The sequence below is a fragment of the Cavia porcellus genome, unplaced genomic scaffold, assembly GCF_034190915.1.
Source record: "Cavia porcellus strain 051 isolate PalLab524CR breed Dunkin Hartley unplaced genomic scaffold, mCavPor4.1 scaffold_2, whole genome shotgun sequence".
Taxonomy (NCBI): domain Eukaryota; kingdom Metazoa; phylum Chordata; class Mammalia; order Rodentia; family Caviidae; genus Cavia; species Cavia porcellus.
The window spans coordinates 1,923,099-1,943,695 of record NW_026947485.1 but is presented as its reverse complement, the minus strand read 5'-3'; the positions used below and the strand labels follow the sequence as shown (position 1 = coordinate 1,943,695).

Below are 20,597 nucleotides of genomic sequence, written 5' to 3'. Positions count from 1 at the left end.
AAAATTAGGAAGCCATGTAAGACTTTAAATCCCTGCTTTCCTAACTCAGCCTCCTGGAAGCCCTGGAAGCCTCCTCTTGCCCTGCCCCCAGGGTTTGCTAGATTGGCCATGAATCCTTCTTAGATTGCAAACTAACTTTTCAGCTTTATGTAAATATAGTCAGTTTTTAAAAAAAATTTCTGTGGGAAAAATCTTATAAATGTGAGTTTATGATTTTAACAAGGTATAAAATGAAGAAATTGTTAATTTCTGTTGCACCAAAGCACCACTGGGACCCAACAATATGCAGGTGGAAGAGGGCAGACTCTTCTGTTCAAATCTGCAGGAAGGCGATAGCAACAACTGACCGCCATGTGGCTAAGCAACGGCCTCCCTGAGCAAAGGAGACTGCAGTGGAGGACACCCCAGCGGACCCTGACACGGCCTGGGTGTCGGTGGGGATCTGCAGAGCTTCCCAGTTTACAAAGCCTCAATCCAGCGCCAACAGACCGCAGTCTGGACAAATGCGTGCCCTGAAGCAGGCGGTAGGGTGAGCAGGGTCCTGGAGCACCTGAACTCGGCGGCATGGCATCCTGCCGAGCTCACAGAGACACCATCACTCGTCATTTAAGAAAAACACAGCCATACCACAGTGGTGGGCGGAGCAGCTCAGCACTGGGGCATCTTCCTTGCTCAGAGTGGAGCAGGGCATCCTGAGCAGGGTCCCGTCCCACACACCCTGCAGCACTGCACATTGCTGGGCCCCTTCTCAGCCCGTCACCACAGATCCTGCTGAACTTGCCTTCGCTTGGGTGCCGGCTCTGGGTGAGCCTTGCAAGCAACCACCTGGGAAGGCCGGTCCCGCCACGTGTTTATTACGTGCCAAAATCTCACTATGGAAAGAATGAGTGGCAGACAAGACCGTTCTGTGACCTAAATTACAAGCACACATGTAAGTTAAAAATAAAAACACATCTCAAGAATACAAAGTTTCTTTCTTGCACATTACACTGGAGTCTTGTCTCAGAACACTGACGTGAGTGATTTAGGAGAGAAGCTCTTTCCTGACTGGCTGCCAAGTTGGGGTAAAAATAGTTATCACTAATGAGAGCTTAGTTGTTGAGTGAAACAAATTAAAACTGAACCAATGGGCACCTGGGCCTCATTATAGCACAGTTTTCCCCTTTGGCCCTACGAGCAAGGGAGTTTGAAGTCACGCATTTGCACAGATGCACTCCTATGTGACAGCAGGAGCCCTTGCCAGCGGGACTCGGGAGGCACCCGCCTGCCCCTCGGAGCACCCGCTCTCCTCCTGCTGCCCTGGCTCCAGGTGAGCCCACCCTTCCCAGGGCTCAGCAGAGTTCCAAACTGCCTTTTATTCCTTCTTACCACACCAGTTTCCTGTTGTTTTAAAGAGAATTTCTGTCTTTCTGTGGGAGAATTTACAGACAGAAACTTCAAATGCAAGCTGCCTCCATCTGTTAAAAATAAAATGTGCAACAAAAGTCCTCATCTACTCCAGAAAGAAAACAAAAGCACATGCAAGGGAGGCGTCACTGTTTGTTTTAATTTTCCAAGTGGTCCCATTCCTTAGTTTTACGCTAAAATGGTAACAGAACTCAGCGGTGTTTGAGTAATCAACGGACCCACTCTGTTCCCTTTTCCTGATGCTAAAAGCAGCAGGCCTGGAGCTTGGGCAGCCTCCTGGGTCTCACCCAGAGTCACCCAGTGAGAGGCTCAAGACAGTGGCTGGGCACTGCGGGGCAGGCTCCACTCTCCTCCCCTCTCAGAGCTGAGCGAGAACCGGAGCTGCTCTGAGCAGCACCCATAAAGAAGGGTTGAAGGGCGCTGACTCTGAATTCAGGGCCCGAACACAGAGCCAGGCATGCAGGGCTCCCTGCTCCCCAATGGGTCCTGCAACAAAAGGCAGTTCCAGGAGACCCGTGCAGCTCACCTAAAGAAGTGCAATCCTCCGAACCCACATCCTAAGGCTTAAATTAACGTACTGATAAGAATTCAGTTCATTACGAACCAATAATAAGTAGGAATTCAAACTGAAAATGAAAGGATGGAAGACAATTTAACAAACGATTCTTTTCCTGTCTAATCAGAAACAGACAGTACATGGCCACCATCACACACAAGAGGAAGGAAAGCCAGCAAAGACACTGAGCCCACTGCCCAGAACTCGAAGAGCACCTCGATTCCCTTGGCCTGGCCGGGGCCGGGAGCTGAAGAGCAGGCTTCAAGTCTGCACCCTGAGATTGGCTGTGGGCACCATGCACTGCATGGACAGAGGACTTGATGCAGGCCCTGGGCAGTGGACAGTCCCTCACCAAGGGAGATGCTCCCGCTTGCACTGCTGTGCGCCCCCCTGGCCCAGGCACAGGGCTCTGTGGCACATGAATTGTGGCCAGTCCACCTGAAGGCAGAAGCCCCAGCTTCCCGGGCTCTGCCTGGAGGCCAGTAGCTTCTGATTTGGGGTATAGGCCACTCTCCTCTCAGCTGCTCCGCCCACCCAACAGGAGGCCAGCTGGGCACCCAGGAGCCTATGTGTCCCTTCCCAGGTCCATCTCACGGTGTCAAACAGGAAGCTAAGGAAGGCAATGTCCAAGATGGCATCTGGTGGAGGTCCACATGGTCTGCCTGCATGCACCTCTCTGCCCTGCTAGCCAGGACCAGCTGCTGCACCCGGGAATCACTGGCTCAAAAAGGAGGGTGCCCCACTGGGTCTCTCTGGGCACAAGGCTCTCAAATGCCACCTCTGACCTCCTCCTGCACTCCACCAGTTCCCCGGCCCAAGGACCCCTTCCCGCCTGGTCTCTGCAGCACTGTTGTCCTCTATGCCCGCTGCTTTCCCTGAGCAAGCTCTGGCCATGCTGCCCAGGTTTCCCCACAGCTGGCCAGCTTGCTGCCTCTCTCAGGCCCTTGATGACCGACCCTCATGCTGCTGTGTGGTGGCCCCAGTGGCAGCAGGTGTGGGTTGCCTAGGTGAGGGTGCAGAGTTCATGGGGCACTGGGCTGCACCACCCTCCCAAGGGGCCTCATGCATGGGCGATGGTGCCCTTGTTCCTTCATCTTGCGGGTGTAGCCAGCGAATAGTGATCCTCCCAGGTCAGGCCAGGAGACAAAACAGCCTTCCTCCAGGAATGCAGGGTCAGAAAGGGAGGCTGATAAGCTGTTTGGAGAGGAAGCCATGAGGCTAGGGAGGGCAGCTAGGAAAGGAGAGATGGGTGGTGACCAGGAGGAGCAGCCGAGGGCTGCGGGGAAGCAGCAAGGTCAGCAGGTGCTCAGATGACCCTGAGGCCAGGCTGAGCTATTAGATAGAGGGAAAAACTCTGCCAGAGGGAAGATAAGCTCAGTGTAACCCATGGAGGGAGTAGAGAGAGCCAAAGACCAGGAAACTAGTCCTGAAGGGCAGGCTGGAAAGGAAGGAAAATCATGGCAAACATTTACATTTAGACTCAGAAGTTTAGATTTCAGACCCGAAGTGACACAATCAAAGCTAAGTGGGTGACATCTTCACCCCCGTGCAGAACACTCATCTTTGCTTTTCATGTGAGAGCGGGTGGAAGACACACAGCTGCACAGGTTTAAGGTCATTTAGTCACAGAGCTGACTGGCATTGTGGCAGCTGCACTGGGACACTGGACACCAGGACGCAGAGGGGTGAGGTCCCCAAATTCCCAGGGGTGCAGGGAAGATGCGGGTGTCACTGCAGCTGCTAAGCAGACACCAGGGCCTCAGAGCGGCCGGGGCTCCTCCTCACTGCCCACCTCTCCCTGCAGACTGAGTGAGGCCACAGCTCAGCTCCCAGGGTCTCCTGACAGCAGATCTGACCTGGTGCCGTGGTGACCGGATGCTGCTATGGGCTGGGAGGTCAACGTCCGAATGCTCAGAACGTTCTGCCCCAGGTCACACAGGCGTGAAAGTCAGGGTGTATACGCAGACACTCAAGCACCAAGAAAACAGCTACAGTTTCTGACTAAACAGGGAAATTTGAGAGTAACAGGAAGAGGGAAGCAACCTGGAGATGTCCTGAGCCAGCCATGTCCTGTCACCTGTCACCTGGCACAGGAGCGCTGAGCACTGTGCCGAGCACCAGGGCCCCTGGGCACTCTGCAGCCACTGGCCATGAGCTTGACACAGAGATGTCTGGGCACCCCTCTCCCGCCTCCTACATTTTCCCTTCTCCTGGCCTCCCATCTTGAGCTCTGTCCAGCAGCCTTGGGGCCTCCTATTCCTGGAGGGCAGGATCTCTCTCAAATGGGTGTGGCCTCCCCATTCCCAAAGCCCACCTCTGTCTCATCCCCTCCTGGGCACTGCACATTCACACAGGGACCCTCTCTGTCCTCCGTGGTCTGCCTTTGCAATTTAAGAGCAAGCTATCCACAGAGGAGGACACCACTGCCTCAGTCTCCCTGACCCTGCAGGCTGGATCTGTGGGCTCAGCCCACCCTGACTCTCCCACCCCTGGGTGCTCCACACACAGGGAACCCTGAAAGTGGCTTGGTGAAACCGGTCCCACTTGGTAATTCTGTTAGTGTCCCACAATAACAGCGCCCAGGCAAGCGGTGGTCGAGCTTATGTTTCCTAAGTCAATGGTGTGGGGATGCTACAGACTGATTTACAGAGGTGTGGACCTTAGGGAGTCACTGACAGCTCTGAGAGGAACAGGACTGATGATAAGGACCCCATCCCCACACAAAGAAACAGCCTTCTGCCTTCTGCCTCCGGGAAAGTCACGGGGGAGAGCATCACATAGCCAGACATCTAGGGAGGTAGAGAGGACAAGTCAGTGCACAGCCAGCAGTGACTAGTAAAAGTGCAAAAAATTACAAAAACTCGGAGACCTGATAAGCTTTCTAGAGGTGAAATCTATAGAGTCATTCCCAAACCAAGAAATTTTATGAAAATTAACTTGGGTCAATTTTTTGGTCCTATAGACACCACATTGTTGTGTAAACAAATGGATCTGGGGGCTTGGGACTAAAGAAATGTGGAAAAGTGTTTCTCCTGGTTTGCGCGGACCCTGCCTAAATGGCACAGTGATGGAGAGGCAGCCCTGTGGCGTCCCAGTGGCCTCCTCCGTGGGGGCCCGGGGCTCACTGTGGGAGCAGCCCAGGGTCTGCCTGCCTGAGGGGTGGGTTATTCCTCACAGAACAAAGCCAAGTGTCAGCCAGGAGCATGAGAGGATCATCATGCTATCGGCCTGCTGAAGGCTGAGCGGTGCACAAAGCAAGAGCCTTGAGCTCCTCACAGAATCATTACACAGATTTGAAAGTGTATATTTTGAAAACTTAAAACACAATGAGACTCCTACATAAAACAGTCATGAGACAAACCTATGTCTGTCACAGTGCACTTATATCTCATATATCTTAGCAAAAAAGGAGTTATCACTGCATGTCTCTACATTAAGGCAGAGGAAGGAAATGCCAAGCTCTCTGACTTGTTCGGCCTTGACTTGATCTCTGTGTTGCACACACTCAGTCTCACACTGCACCCAAACACGTGCAGTTACTACATGTGCACTGAAAAGAAAAATGTACATTACATGTCAATTAAAAATAAAAATACATGCAAGACAGGAGCTAGCTGTACACTCTCACCCTGGCCACAGAGCAGAGAGGCAAGACTGGGCTCCATCCTGCAAGCAGAGACTCAGCGGGGGACCCACTGCAGCCATGAACCCCGACTCCGAACCCGGCAAGCTGGGACCTTGACCAAATCAGTCAGCCTCCTCTCAACCACAGATTGCTCGGCATTATAGATTATAAAGTAGCGACACACCTCGTGTGTCACTGTAAATATTAAAATGCCCGTTGGGGTAGAGTGGTGCCTGGGACGATGCGGGAATTCAGTAAATATCAGCGATCACTGAGCACAGAAGCATCCAGTTTGTCTAACTCCATGTGAAATTACTTCACATGTATGGTACAACTTTGGGCTAAGTTCACCAGCTCAGAAGCACCTCAGGGAGTAATGAGGAACTACATTTCTACCCCAAAGCGATGGCAAAATATCAAAGCCAAACCGCGACTCACCATTGAGCCAGTAGTGCTCGGAGATGTCAGTCCTGAGGTAGTGGTGGTCATGCGTGGGTCCCAGGGACCGTGTGAACGCGGGGTCTTTGCCCAGGAAGTCGGATGCCGTTCCCGAGTAGAGGTACTCATCTGCACGGGAGCACAGGGGCTTCTTGAGAGTGTGTACCGTATGCTGGGCCACCTGCACCCCAGGGGCGGCACTGCTTGGTGTCAAAATGCAGTTTTATAAAGTTCACTTCAGATTTGGAGAAATAAGCATTGTTGATGCGTGGTTGTTCTTGGAGAGGGGGAGACAGAGCCCTCTCTGCAGACCAAACTGCTGGGCCCTGGGAGTCGTGTACAGAGCTTGTTCGGGTTCACTAGGGAGAGGAGGAAAGAGGAAGGCAGGGAAGAGAGGAGGAAGCGGGAAGAGGAGGAGGGTCAGGGAAGGAGGGAGGAAGAGAGGGAAGGGCTGAAGGAGAGAGGAGGGTGGAGGAGGATGGGGTGCTCCTCAGGGCCGGGCCAGGCAGGGCAGGGGGCACAGGGGCATCCCCATCACCCTGAAAGCTGGGTCTTGGCTATTGCAAGAGAGTTTTATGGTCCTCTGCTTTGGGCTATGCTTAATAAAAACAAGAAAAGTAGCTAATTTACATAGATCATTTGCATTTCTTTAATATTTACATATGAAAACAAAAATAGTATTCTGTTATCACAATTTAATTTTGCCTTGCATGAGAAAGGATTAAAAAATTCCCGAAATTGTTTGATGCTGTCTCTCCCAATGAGCCTTTCACCAAATTCCTGGGGACTTTTAACCTGAAAATGACAGAAGGGACTTCTGGGGGAAACAAATCCCAAACAGGGCAAATCCAGCTGTGGAAAGGGGAGGATGACAGGTCCCCCACACTTAGGATACTTTCTGAAACCTGAACCTTTCATGGAGGAGTAAATTCCAAAACTGAGCAGCATAGCAGTATCACTCATGAAGTTTGATAAGAACACAAGAAAGCAATCGTTTCGAAATAGACAAAATCCCCAAAATTCAAATACCTTAGAAGAAAAATAGTATGCTCCAAACTAAAAAATGTGTCAACTTTTCAATTTTTAACTCTCTTCTTTGTACTAAAATTACTTTTGGATTCTCGAGCAGTGTTACCAGGGCCTGGCCCAAACCTATTGGTTTTTCATTTGTTTGCTTGTTTTTATGAAGAATATGTCAACTCCACTTGACAGATGGGAATCACAAACCATCTCTTTGGTTTACTGAGAAAGACTGAACCTTAGCTGTATAATTTTCAAAACACACAGAGACCCAGGTGCTTTCTTTTGAAAGCGAGGTCACTGGTCCCGGCCAAGTGAAGATTAAGGCATGGCTGTGGTGCTCGCTTAGCGTCTGATTGAATGTGTGCCAGAGGAGTCACATAGAGAGACTACAGTCATGCGCAGACACAAAAGGGGAACCGAGGACAGCTGCGATCCGGGCGGATTCTGCCCCAGTCCTTAGAGACACTTCACACAGCGACACCTCCTTCACATAAGAGTCATCTCCTACCGGAATTTGAGGTCTGCACAAGGGGCTTTTATTTAAAAGGCAAGAATCGAAGAAAAAATGGAAACAGAGCTTTGGCAGACAGGAAGAAGAGCTGACAGGAGCAGCCAGGGAGGGAGGAAAAGCAGAATTAAGACGTGTTACACACACGGGCTGACTCCCAGGGTACCTGTACGGGTAACGTGCTGCAAACATGTACTAATAAAAATCAAATACATTTTCAAAAATGCTGCGTGCCAAGTGTGAGAAGACTCTGTGCTAGCAAAAGTTCCACATTCCCAGAGAGGTAACGGTGAAGTTGGGGGAAGCAGGTGTTATCACTGTACTTCTGTGCTCTATGGCTTTGTTCACTTTGTTTACTAATTTATTTACTTACAGGATTGCCCCATTTTCACCCATAGTGACCTAAAGAGCACAGCTCAGTGTCAGAAAATCCCAGGGTCTAGGTGCCAAATCTGAAGTGAGCAAGCAGGATATCCACATAGAGAAGAATCCAGTCGGGGCTCACATCCAGGCAGGCTGCAGACTTGGGGCCGGGCCTGGCCTCCCGAGGAGGGCGCTCCATGCAGAGACCTGTGCTATGATCCCGACCCCAAGCGGCGGGGAAGAACCATCCAGAGCTGTCTTCAGCTCCTCAAGAAAATGAGCTTTCCCCTGCACACACCTTTCCCAAAGCCCTCTACATGCAAGGCCTGGGTGTCCTGGGTCTCACCTGTCATCACAGAGGCAAACGCCTGCTGGGGGTCAAAGGGACACTTCAGTCTGCCGGACTCCAGGTTATGTAGGTCCATTTTGAATGTGACTTCCTGCCACGAGAAATAGCAACACATGGAAAGTGTCAATACTGTCAAAATCTGCAAGAACACAGAAGACAGGAACTCAAGTGCAACTGACAAATTCAGGGACAGCTAACAGCGCACAGGGCAGGAGCTTCTTCAAAGCACCACTCAGCCGCCAGGTTGGTCCCCCGGCTCACACCTGGTGAGGGACCATCGCCAAGGTCAGTCACCATGTGCACACGCATAGGTATCTTCCAAGCCGAGGAACTGAGTCACTGAGCCGAACAGAACCAACTTCCTCTCCTAAGGAACACAATGACTGTAATATTTATGCTTTCAGGATCATCATCGTGATTTGTGTAACTCGACATTTGCAGCTCCGCCAAACTACTTAAACCCATGGCTTTGTTTTCGTCTTTGTGACATAAAAGCGTCCTAAGCTGGGCAGATAATTTCAGAGCTGTTGAGGCATGTGGGCAATAAAAGCCTTCTGTTGTAGTAGTTTTACTATTATGAAAACACTGTACACACGAAAGCCACATAGTTATTTTGGCTGAAACGTCTATTTTTATAATAGTGGTCACAGACAGAATGACATTGGCAGACTTTTAATATTCAGGAAAAAATAACATCTTAAGTTGAACTTTCCAAGAAAAATACGAATGTATAATGAATGCAACCGCAGGAGCCAGAATGTTTTAAACAGTGACAACATTGCCATCCAGCAAAAATGCAGATGGCTCACCCCGCACAGTCGGTTGGAGAAAGGCAGCGTTGCACAGAGCAGCATCGAAGTCCTGGAGCGGCACCTCGGGAGAGAATCATCTCTGCTGCGTGCACAGAAAGCAGGCAGGAGGCCAACATGGCAGAGGTCTGTGGATCAGCTGCTACAGTACGGAGTCATCGAGATCTCACCCTGTTCTCTCAACAGTAACCAAAACTAGCCTCTAAAACTAGCGGACAGCAACTCCAATAGCGGGTGGAGTGATGACCCCTAATTTTGAAAGCACACTGTTTACTGGAATGACGTCACCCTGTAGGTAGAAGGTGCTACCTCAGTCCACTGACTCTGCATCCTGTCCACTGAGCTTCCCAGCTTTGGGAGTGTGACATTGGGAACAGAAAGGGCTCCGTGTCTGAATCAGCGACACATGGTGCCAGAAAATGGAAGATTGGGAGGCTGAATTCAGGCTGCCTCTAGTTTAATGCCCTTCACTATGTTGGTCTCAGAATTTCAAACCCATGGATTTTAAAATGCGTGGAAGTGAATTTATAGACTCTGTGTGACCATGTAACATGATCGAATCCAGTGCCTTGGCTTGAACAGCCCATAAAAGTAATGCCTGACTCTCGGTCTGGGAGGCTACAGGAGACTACATTTGGGGCAGCGCCCAACTGTGGTCAAGACAGACAGAGGCCGAGAAAGCAGCGGTGCACAGACAGTGGATCCCAGGGCTCTGCACGGATGTTAAGGTGTGCTATTTCCACTGGTTAAATGGATCGGTTGGCCCTAATGTCTACGCTGGAGTACTGCAAAGGGAAAAGTGAGCTGAACACAGGCATCTCGGAGGGTTACACTAGAAAGCTCGGCAGCATCTGTGTGAACTTAACAGTGCGTGCAAGGCACCAAATGGCCTCTTGGCTCCTGTGGACCTCAGTTTTTAAATTCTTGGGAGAGGCCCATAGAACTGCTACTCATGGGCAGTGAGCACAGACTGTCTGTCTCACAGTCTCCGTGAGAGGGGATACCAAGAAAGTCTGCTCCCCAAGTGCTGTAGTCAGGGGTTGTGAGGAGAACAGTTAGAATCAGGACACAGAATTTATATTATTTTATGATGGCCACCCAGAGTTAAACACAAGAAAGTGCATGAAATCTGTCCACAACACTAAAGACCTAGAATATTCAGCCAAGGGCCTGGATCCCACAGCAACGTCCTGCACGAGTCCAGATAAAAACCTAGAGCTCATGACAAGGCCTCCCAGGAGTCCAACTGGAGGTCTAGAGCCCAGGAAAAGGATTCATACCAGTCTCTTTTACAGATCTGCATTGGCAAGGCCCAAAGGTCAGTAGTGGAAGCTAGAAAGTCTGTGCCAGTGGGGTGAAGGAGCTGTGCAGCTAGGCTGAGGGCTCTACACTGGAGCAGAGAAGTCACGCTCAAAACAAGAACCAAGGTTGTCCTGAAAAGCATCACAGCCATCCTTAGTGACATGGAAGTTCTGAGCTCCTTTGACAATAAGAACAGTTGAGTACATGCCAGAAAGCCAGCATGAGTTTCTCCTGGAGATTAAATGCCCACATCTTCCTCTCCAGAGCCAGGAAGTGATACTCGATGTAAGGACCAGAGCGCCCCCAAAGTGAACCACAGCCACTCTCACCAACAAGGTCCTGAGCTCCTCCAATGACAATGGCTGAACTCACACTGGGGTAAGCTAGTCATGATGAGCTCCTCCAGGAGAACCAACAGCTCAAACAGCAACACTTAGAGAAGCCCACAATGCCCAGCTCTCTTTCTCCACGTCTCTACTTATGCTGGCAAATTTCCTCAAGTGGAACATCTATGCTCAGCACCATGCTGATTTGATTCAGCTGGTGTTAAGTTGACCACCAGTTTTTCATCCCGTAACTCTGAACCCCTTGTGGATACCTACTGAAAGTGATGTCGATAACAGTGGATGTCAACAGACATTCAAGGTAAGCAGCAACGCGCGGGCTTCAGTTTCGTAAGATTTGCCCCTTTGACATTGGTTAAGCCTGATTATTTATGCAGAAAGCACCTGGTTGAGCTATAAAAACTGAAATATTATTAGAGATATGAAGAGGTCTGTAGATAAGGAAGGCAGTAGGAAGAGGGTCATCCAAATAAGGCAGGCTGCTGTCCGTCATCCCCACTGAGCACGAGGTGAGCTGCTGCAGAGGGAGACCTCCTTCCAACACCACGACTGAACAGCTGCCAGCCTCTCGTATCACAGGACATCCGTGTTCCTTTATGTGACACGTGTGGGCACGTGTGTGCACGTGTATGTACATAACATTGAAATGTAGGTGTCCTGTGTTCCTTTGCCTAATAATGCACAGATATTAGTATCTGGAATAGAGTTGTCTTACGCCGAAGTGTGTACAACCGTCTCATCTATAATCAGCGTGGCTCGGGGACATAGTTGCTGCTACAATCTTCATTTGACTGAATAACCAGAATCATAGAAGTCTCTGCGGCATTCCTAAGGTCATGCAGTTGGTAAATGGCTGGAGTCTTACTTCAAACTCCATCAAGGCTCAAGTTGCTGATGATCACCTTGATTTTTCGCTTGAGTTCTGGACCTAGTGGCCGCTTGGTGTAACCTTCTGAGCCTGTCTCTGATGCACAAGGCATCATCACCAACTCATCCTTCCTCACAACGTGTCACGCTCCTCCATAAAGCCAAAGGCCACTGCTCCCTGCCTGCTCTGGGTTCATCTCAGCTGCCTCCCCTTCCCTGCAGCCAGCAGTCCTGACAGCCTGCCTCCAGCTCCAGGCACTGCACAAACTTTCCTGCTGAGAACGGAAAGCCTTTTAAACTCCTCAGAAGGACTAAGATCTCTGGGACTACTGACTCCTTTTAGAGGTTAGCGATCTGCGGCCCATTGGCTACTCAGTTACCTGCGCTCCCAATAGCTGAAAACTTACCCTGCCCAGAATTCCAGACTTCTCATAATTCTCCTCTTCAGGAAACTTGTAAATTTGCCTGCCCCAGGCTTCTTGACAGTCCCAAGCCAAGCAATTAGCGCCATCTAAATTCCCTTTCAGCACTTAGAGAGTCAGAGGGCCACTGTTTGTTTCCCTGGCAGGTTGTGAGTTTGGCCTTTAGCCTGGGGCTGCCACATCCCCAGGGAAGTGGGCTGTCCTTCATAATTACACCCTGTGCAGGGAGCTACTGTAATATATCAGCCCTCATCAAAGCTCAAGGAGAATATTACACCAGTGATAAAGAATGAAGGATTCGCTGCCAAGTCTGAGTGGCTCAGAGATTTCACTTCAGGGCTGCAGGATTCTCAGACATTCCAGTCTGGGCTGGCTGTGCAGGTTGGTTAGGGAGGAGGACCTGGATAGCCACAGTCCTCGGTTTGATCTCTCCAGGACTCAGGGGGACCAGTTCCCTCCATGGAAACGTAACCTCGTGTGCATTGGATCACGTTGTGTGTGATCTGTGAGGCTGGTCACAAAGAGCACAAGTCCAGGTGCACAAAGGCAGGACTGGGCACCCACAGAGAGGCCCTGTCCAGCAGATCTCACCTGGACCCCCTTGCACTCCAAGCAAGCCTCTGTTCATGTCAGGGCTGGGCCATTCATCAGTCTGGCGAACTTGGAAATGCAAGTGTTTCCCAGTGAGATGTGAAATTTTCATGATAGAATGGAACTAACTTCATCAAGAATTTGCAAAACTCCAAAGAAAGAATCCAGGCAGTGCACAGAACCACCCATGGCACAGAGAGCATCCTAAACTGTTCCTTGTTAGTTAAGTTTCTGGAGTGTCTCTTTCTCATTTTGTAAGATGCTTAGTGACACTGGGAAGGAACTAATCTTAACTAACACATCTCTTGTTTCCACGATGTTAATCTGGTCCAGCAGAAACAATGAGTTCAGGGTGACAGTGAGTATCTATCTACATTTAAGAAAATCATTAATATTCCCTCTTCTTAGAGCTACTACTGTAAACACACACGGCCGTCTAACTTTAATGCATGGGAAAATGACATTACTTACAAGACAATTCCATTGCAAAATCTAATGGAAAACAGGTCTTTACCAATAGCAGCACAAATAAATGCACTTAGTTATAAAGGAAACTCAAGGGGATTATCTTGAGATATATGCAGAACCCACAGAAAACAAACACTTTTAACATTTCGTACTATTAATTTTGATTGGCTCAATAAAACAACTTTTAATAGGTAAATTTATTAGGTGGGTCAGCTGCGTACTAAAAACGATAATCCACAAAATGGTTAAGAACATGAATCTTTATGCAGTTCATAAACTCTGCTTTGGTTCTTATATTCAAATGCCTGTTTGTGTTAGAGACACTAAATAACAAAGTATTACACATTGTGTTTTTCACAGTGGTTCATTTAATTACCTCCTTATGGGGTCCGAGGTCAATGTATCCGCACATGGGGTGAAAGGCTCCGGTGCCGCACACGTAGACGTGGGTTTTGTTGTAGGGCTGAAGCACGCGGATGAAATTGGCACATTCTGTCTATGGGCACAACAGTGCAAGGCATTAGACAGGCTTCAGGGTTCTGCAGGGTTAACATTCATACCAGCAGATTTTCAGTAGATAGATCATCAAGACACAGGGAGAAACTGTGGCCCTGAGGGTGTGGTCCAGGTCCGAGCTCTGTGAAAGCCCAGAGGTAAATGCTCCATGTGCCCGCTCTGCAGGGAGAGGGAGTGAAGCCTTCCTTCCCCGGGAAGCGAAGGGCTCAGTACCCGCAGAGCTCAGTCACCCCAGCCTCCCCCACGGCTCCTGCTACACCTGGCAATCCCCCCATGGCCCCTGCCACACCCCACAATCTCTCCACAGCCACAAATTTGTGGACACATGGCAGGTATAAAAGCCCTGTGTTGCACCAAAGTAGATGTTGTCTGGTTTTGTTTTAGTTTGGTTCTGAGACAGTGTCTTGCCATGCAGTTGGGGCTGGCCTTACACTCACCATGTGGCCAGGCTGGCCTCAAACTCTGTGTCCTCCTGCCTCAGCCTCCTGAGTGCTGGCACCGCAGGGGTGACCCACCATGCCCTGCCGTCTTTCAAGCTATTTAACTTGTCTAGAAGAATTTTACAGAATGCGGCGAGCCAGGTCCTACAAAGACCTACAGCAAGCCAGGTCCCTGCCCTGGGCTTGATCTATGAAACCGCTCTCCCTCACCGGCTGGCAAAAGCTCAGGAGGCTTGAGTTACCTGACACAAGACACAAAAGAAAAGGGAATTAGCTCTGCTCTCTGAGCTTTGGCAGGGGAGCTGACAGGCCAGCAGGCAGAGCGGAGATAAAATCTCTCACGTTAACTGTTGCCCTGAGCAGAGGTTTCGGCAGAACAACCTGCTACAATGAGGTTTGTACAAGGGCCTCCCTTTCACTGGCTCCCTTACTGTAAATCTCAGAGATTAGGCGCTGTTTTCTTTGTACACTCAAGTTTCCAAGTTTCTCTTAAACACCCAGATGAATAATTAACCTGATTCTTTTCACTTAGGGACTTGCCTGCCCATTAATGGTACACAATTCTCTCAGGCGTGAAAAACAGGACTTTGAGAAGTGGCTTCGGCCCCTTCCCTGACAGGTGGGTAACCTCTCTGCTATGTCCTACAATGGCGATTGCGGCACAGACCCAGTGACCAGCAAGTAAGGCAGGAGATTTGGAAAAATGTCCGATTCCCCTTCTTCCCCATTCTTCCTAGAGGAACAGAGGGCGGCTACCAAAATCAAGCATCAGCATCTTGATTTTCTTACCGCATAGGTTTTCAGCATCCACATGCACATATGAACAAGTAGTCAATCAAGCTGCATGAATTTTGGAGAAAAAGTGCATGATCTTTCAGTTTCAGCTTCTCTGCGGGGGTTGGAAAGGCGCCAGCCGCCCGGCAGCACTTGCTGCCTGCCCTAGGGCCTGTGGTTCTCCTCTCAGCTCTATCTGTAATTCTGATATCCCAGTCACCATGCTAATTTGAGTTTATTTAGGCTAAATATAAGAAAACAGTCATTTAGAAGTCTGGTATTTGTTTTGTTTGATTCTCTTTCATGGCACTGGGGTTGGAACTCAAGGACTCCTGTGCTAGGTGGGGCACCGCTGACCCAGCTCCCTGAAATCTGTTTTCATTTTTAATGTATTTCTGATCATTATCTGGATGCAGTTTTCTGACAGAATCCGCATGGAGAACAGCTATTTAGGCCTCAGGATGTCTAACATATTTTAACAAATTGCCATTAATTCAAAATAAATATATAAAAATCTAAGTATCACATTTATCTAAAAAGGACGATCTTACTGGGTGTGGTGGTGCATGTCGATGATTCCAGCACTTGAGAGGCTGAGGCAGGAAGACTCCTGCAAGTTTGAAGGCAGCCTAGGCCTCACAGTGAACCCTGTCTCAAAAAGGAAAAAAAAAGACAATCTAACAGTAGAGATTTCTACAGCATAATATAACCAATTTTGGTAAAAGGCAAAGGGAAACGTTTTAAAGGAAAAGTTTAAGAGACATTCCTATTTAAATATTTCAAAGTCTGTATCTAACACAGGGCTACTGATGGAGAGTGTGTTTCTCCTTAGAGGAACACAGCGAATAATGTACTTTATAACATATTTACACATGAATTATCTAAGTATACACACACAACCCAACATAAAACACACAAGTGTGCATGTTTTATGAATCCTTAGGGAGCACTAAGCAAAAGCACAAGAATAGAAATAAGCCAAGTGCAGTGATATGCCATTAAAACACTAAGTTTATAATCGTATGCAATGTTTAGTATTTATAGTGAAGGAATTTCAACCTAAACAGCAAAAATATATTTTCATTTGTTGGCAAATATTGTTATTCTATTCACTGCTATGCAATCATAACAAATATGTTCTGTGTGCTGTATCCAATATTAGCAGGGGGCTGGGAAATTATTCCCTTGTAATCATGTACTGCTGGCTAGAATGCATGCATAGAGTCTTTGGAGGGCAGTTTAGCAACACGTGTATAAAAACCATACGTCCTTCACTAGTAGAAGCCTGACCCACAGGCAGAGATTGTCACAGCACATACATAAGGGATCCACGGGCTGTGGTGTCTTAGCCAAGAGAAGAGGCTGGAGAAGCAGCATAGGGAGGAAGGCAGTGTGGTCACGGAAAGCCGATTAGAGCAGGAGTGATGACATGGGACAGTCTACGAGGTAGATTAAGTGTCCTGGGGCTGATGTGTGCAGTGATTTTACTCTGAAAACAGAAATAGAAGAATAAGCACATGCTATCACCAGCTCCCAGGGTAGGCTGTGTGGGGAGGAGGTATGTACTAGTGAAGACTCTGCTTCTTTTTTGTCATAATTCACAAATTTTCTACAACAACATTGAGTTTTAGACCTCCTTAAAATGTCACGAGAAAGAAAATCATCGTAGAATTGCATTCTGGAAGACCCTCTGTGCTGCGTCTGCTCCCTGTGGCCAGTGCCTCTCTTTCTCTGATGAGCTGCTGCCCGGGGTTCAATTCTGAGGACGTTTCCCAGGTGACCCCGCTTTGAACAACCCTTCTAAACATAAAGGAAGCAGGATGTGATAGCGCCCTCGTATCCCTTCCCTCCCTTGAGCTAAATGACGGACTCTGCTCCGGAAAGTGGGACAGTTCTCCTGGTCTCTCTCCTGCTGCAGTGGGCCAGCATTCATCATGGAAAATAAGTCACTATCCTGTGGGTGTGCGGTACCTCTGTCTACAGGGAGAGTCTATGCAAACACTTGTTAATCCAAACACACTCTCAGGAAGCACACAGAATTTACTAGAAAGGAGGGAGGAGAGGGAGGAAGCCAAAGGCAATAAAAGATGCCACCACAGATTTGCCTTAGCTTCGTATTGGTTGAAATCCACACAGTGTGGTTCAAAATGAGAATCTACATTACGGTGACACAGAAAAGAGAAATAACTGGTGTGTGTGGGGCGGGGGCTGCAGACCTGTGTGTGAGGTGTACGGTGTTAGGGAGGAGTGGGGCTGTGTCCAGCCTCCTGAGTCAGGTCCTGGCCTCACACTCTTTACCAGATGCCAGGTATTGGACAAGTCACTTAATTTTCTGGCTTTTGAATTTGTTACCCAGAGAACAAGGAACCATCATAATAGAACATACTACATAGTATTGCTGCAAGGATTAAAGGAGCTTAGACATAGGAAGTACTAAAAATAGTTTCTCAAATTCCAAGTGCTACAAAAGTGTCAGCTGTCACCAGTAACTCTCAAATAGAGTGCTAAAAGTAAACAAAAAGAAACAAAGACTGTGTCTTCACATTTCAATATCAAGTGTTACAGTTTTAGTAAAGAAGGAAAATTTCTCCTGGCTCTAGTCTGATGAAGATGTGTTTGTTATTAGTTCCCAAACAGAACGGAACTCTGTATTTTCTGCACAGAGTCCGAGCTGCCCAACACTACTACAGCCAGCAAGATGCACCAGCCTTTGGTTGTATTTAGTAGCAGGGACAGTTCAGTTACTATGTAACTGCATTCAGTGGACATACAAACAGTCACACCATCACAATGTAAAACTTTACTGACTAACCTCCAGTGTTTATCCGTAGCTAATCAGGGCAAGACTAACTTTAGTTTATCAGAGAAAATTAAAAACATCCTTTCCCTCCTGGCCTCTTCAGCCAACGACACCAGTTAGACACAAGCTATAAAAATGCGCACACTGGTGTTGCCGTGCTCCTGCCCACGACTGGACACAACAATGCTGAGGACTCATTCCGGAAGTCTCACACATTCATTCACACAGACTCGATGCTTTGGAGACCTGACCTCTAGCTCAGGGCTCAGACTTAATAGCAGGATGCAGTTATTAAAGTCACAGGAAGAAGAATGATCTATTTTCTGTTCTCCTAGAACTCAATTGCTTTCTTCACCAGTGGAATAAAAGGGCAAGCTGTCTCTCACTGCAGTGGACACCAACTCTCCCTGGCAGGCTTCCGTACATGTAAACAGGGTCACCTTGAGTGCTAACTGAGCACCCACTGAGGCATAGCCACAGTTATCGTTCCTGGGCTGAGTATTCTGTCTCGTAGTCCCGTTCCATGTGGGGGGGTCACCTGTGAGCCCGTGTTCCACTCTGTGTAGGATCCGTGAAGACAGATGTCCTGTTTGCCTCACAGACACAGTGGTGCACATGCTGGTCTTGCATGTATTATAAATCCAGTTTCAACGCATACAAAATTAAACATCCATCGTGTGCTTGATTTTTTTTTGTACTTGTACAAAGCAATGCACATTAAGGAAAAACACGTCTCTCACAATGCTCTACTCTCTGATGGTGTACCTTTGAGTATTTTAATGTATTTCTCTTTTGTACATCATAATATTCAAAATTAATATATTAGAAAGCATAGTCTTTGTTAAATTTCTGGATTTTGGAGAACATTATCAGTGTTTTTGGCAAGGGAGAAATATTGAAAACATATTAATTTTATAGACTGCTAGTCCTAAAATGACACTAATGTCATTAATTCGGTAAAAATGAACACAAACATTTACTGTCATGTCAGGGACACTGACCAGGCGTAACTCTGAAGTCCATACTTACATTGGCATCCTTCCCAGCTAATTTGCATAATTCCACTCGTTCTTTGGGAGCAGGCCAGTGGATCTGTAAAACATTTCCGTGAGTTAGAATAGGAACACGCAACGCCCGGCTCTGCCCAGCTCTGAGCGGAAAAGGGGCTGGGCCACACGGCAGAGTGGGGCTGAATCCCGTCTAGGGTCAGGTGAGAACCCAGAGATTCACAGCTTCAAAGCCAGCCTGGAAAGCTCCTAAGGGAGGAAAGCGCAGGACCAAGCGTTGTTTTCATTTGTGAATCTCATTGCTGTATGAATGAGGGCAGCCATGGGTAGTGGAGGCCCTGAATTCCCGTGGTGTTGTCCTGGGTTATGTCGGGAGAGACAGGCTGTGTCTCTGCGGCTCTGCGTGTCCCCGCAGAGAGCGCTCACAGGACCCTGAGAGGATCCAGCTGTGCCATGTGCACCAGCCCTCACCCGCCCAGCACCCACCTGAACTTGCCGAGGGTATTTAACCTGCCTGGGGTCAGACACGCCTGTCACCATGTTAAATATCTTAGGAGCATCTTCTCTAAATCCCACCAGGACCCTGTGAGACAGCCATGTTTATTCCCCTTGTTTTCAGGGGACCCCTGAACCCCTCAAGGAACCGCAGCTCAACTGCCAGAAAGCTACTCATGGCACAGTCACAACCTGACCGGCTCCGTCTCCCACGTGGGGGCCACAAACCTTGGTACAGAAAATGTGACCTGGACGCACGGTTAAGATCAGATGCTGCGCCCACCTTGGTTGGTGGCTTTTAATTAGCATTACAATCTTGAATTCATCAGCAGGTTTTGCTCTTGCTGTTTGCATCTGTTTTTACTAAGTTTCTTAATTGTGGCAGGAAGACTTTGCAAAGAAAGGTGCACACAGTTCTTAGTCCATTAGTGCAGGGCGAGCGAGGCTCTGCTGGCCGTCGGCAGGAAGAGACAGGCACACCAGCTCTAGGGGGCTCATGGAATGTCCTCTGACAGGCCACCAGTGTGAGCAGAAAACATTCTAATAGGCAAAGGAGAAAACCACCCTGTGGCAGCACGCTGAGAGACTTGTAAGTCTGAGATGAACTCAGGGTTTGCCAAGCACGGCTAATGTGATCTTTATCACAAAACCCCGGGCTTTTATGTGTCTGCATGGAGAATGGAGAATACAGAACAGAGTGCCGAAAAATCCTCTTGCAGACTGAGGCCACGAGGGGTTGAGGGTTTAAGTGAAGTGAGTTTGTTCCTTTGGACCACAGAGCAGTGTCCGAAGTCACCACCCTAGCCACAAAGGGGCAGGGCACTCAGTGCAGACCAAGCCCCTCAGCAGAGCCCTAAGAAGCTCACTTATCTGTTCACAAACCTGGCTTCGCCTGGGCTGCACCTTCCTGTGGCTGTAAATCAGTTGCTAAGTATCAAGGAGGCACAGCCAGGGGCATGATGGGTGCATCTGAGCGATCCATTATTAGGGGAAACAAAACAAAACAAAACTAATCATCCAAATTACAAAACGCTAGAACCTCTTAGAATAAGGTAAAAGCAACTAGAACAAAGCAGACACATTTCAGATCCACGTGCGGCTCGGTTCAAGAAACACGGGTGTTCAAGACCGGGAGGAGCATGCTGATGAGGGGAAACAGGTTATTTGCCATTGGTTTGTTCTGGAAACCTAGCTTCCAGTTTTTGTTTCATTTATTTGGTTTTGATTTGGAGCTTTTGAGACAATCCTCCTCCAGACTCTCAAGACGGAACAAGGCTGAGTTACACGCCTGCATGATTTTCAGGCGAGTAATACACAACTTAAGACAACTAAGTCACGTACGTTAGTAAATAAATGCACAAAAACGGGCCACACATCAGTGGGCTGCCAAGAGCCAGGGAAGAATCTAGAATCCTGAAAACCTAAAGGAACATATACATCTGGTGGGACACGTGAAAGCTTTTCAAAAAACGAAAAAGAACTTTTTGTTGTTT

The 20,597-nt window shown here is 48.4% G+C and overlaps 1 protein-coding gene across 4 annotated transcripts in view; it reads right to left on the bottom strand.

Annotated features, from left to right (window-relative positions):
- Positions 1-20,597, bottom strand: part of Sema3d (semaphorin 3D) — a 161,851-nt gene that overhangs the window by 49,973 nt on the left and 91,281 nt on the right. For all 4 annotated transcript variants that reach the window (XM_063237392.1, XM_063237403.1, XM_063237411.1 and 1 more), the window contains exons 5-8: positions 18,632-18,694; positions 13,449-13,568; positions 8,267-8,360; positions 6,027-6,155 (exon numbers count right to left, since the gene is read on the bottom strand). In XM_063237392.1, the coding sequence (XP_063093462.1) occupies positions 6,027-6,155; positions 8,267-8,360; positions 13,449-13,568; positions 18,632-18,694 (406 nt within the window). The remainder of the gene's footprint in view (positions 1-6,026; positions 6,156-8,266; positions 8,361-13,448; positions 13,569-18,631; positions 18,695-20,597) is intronic.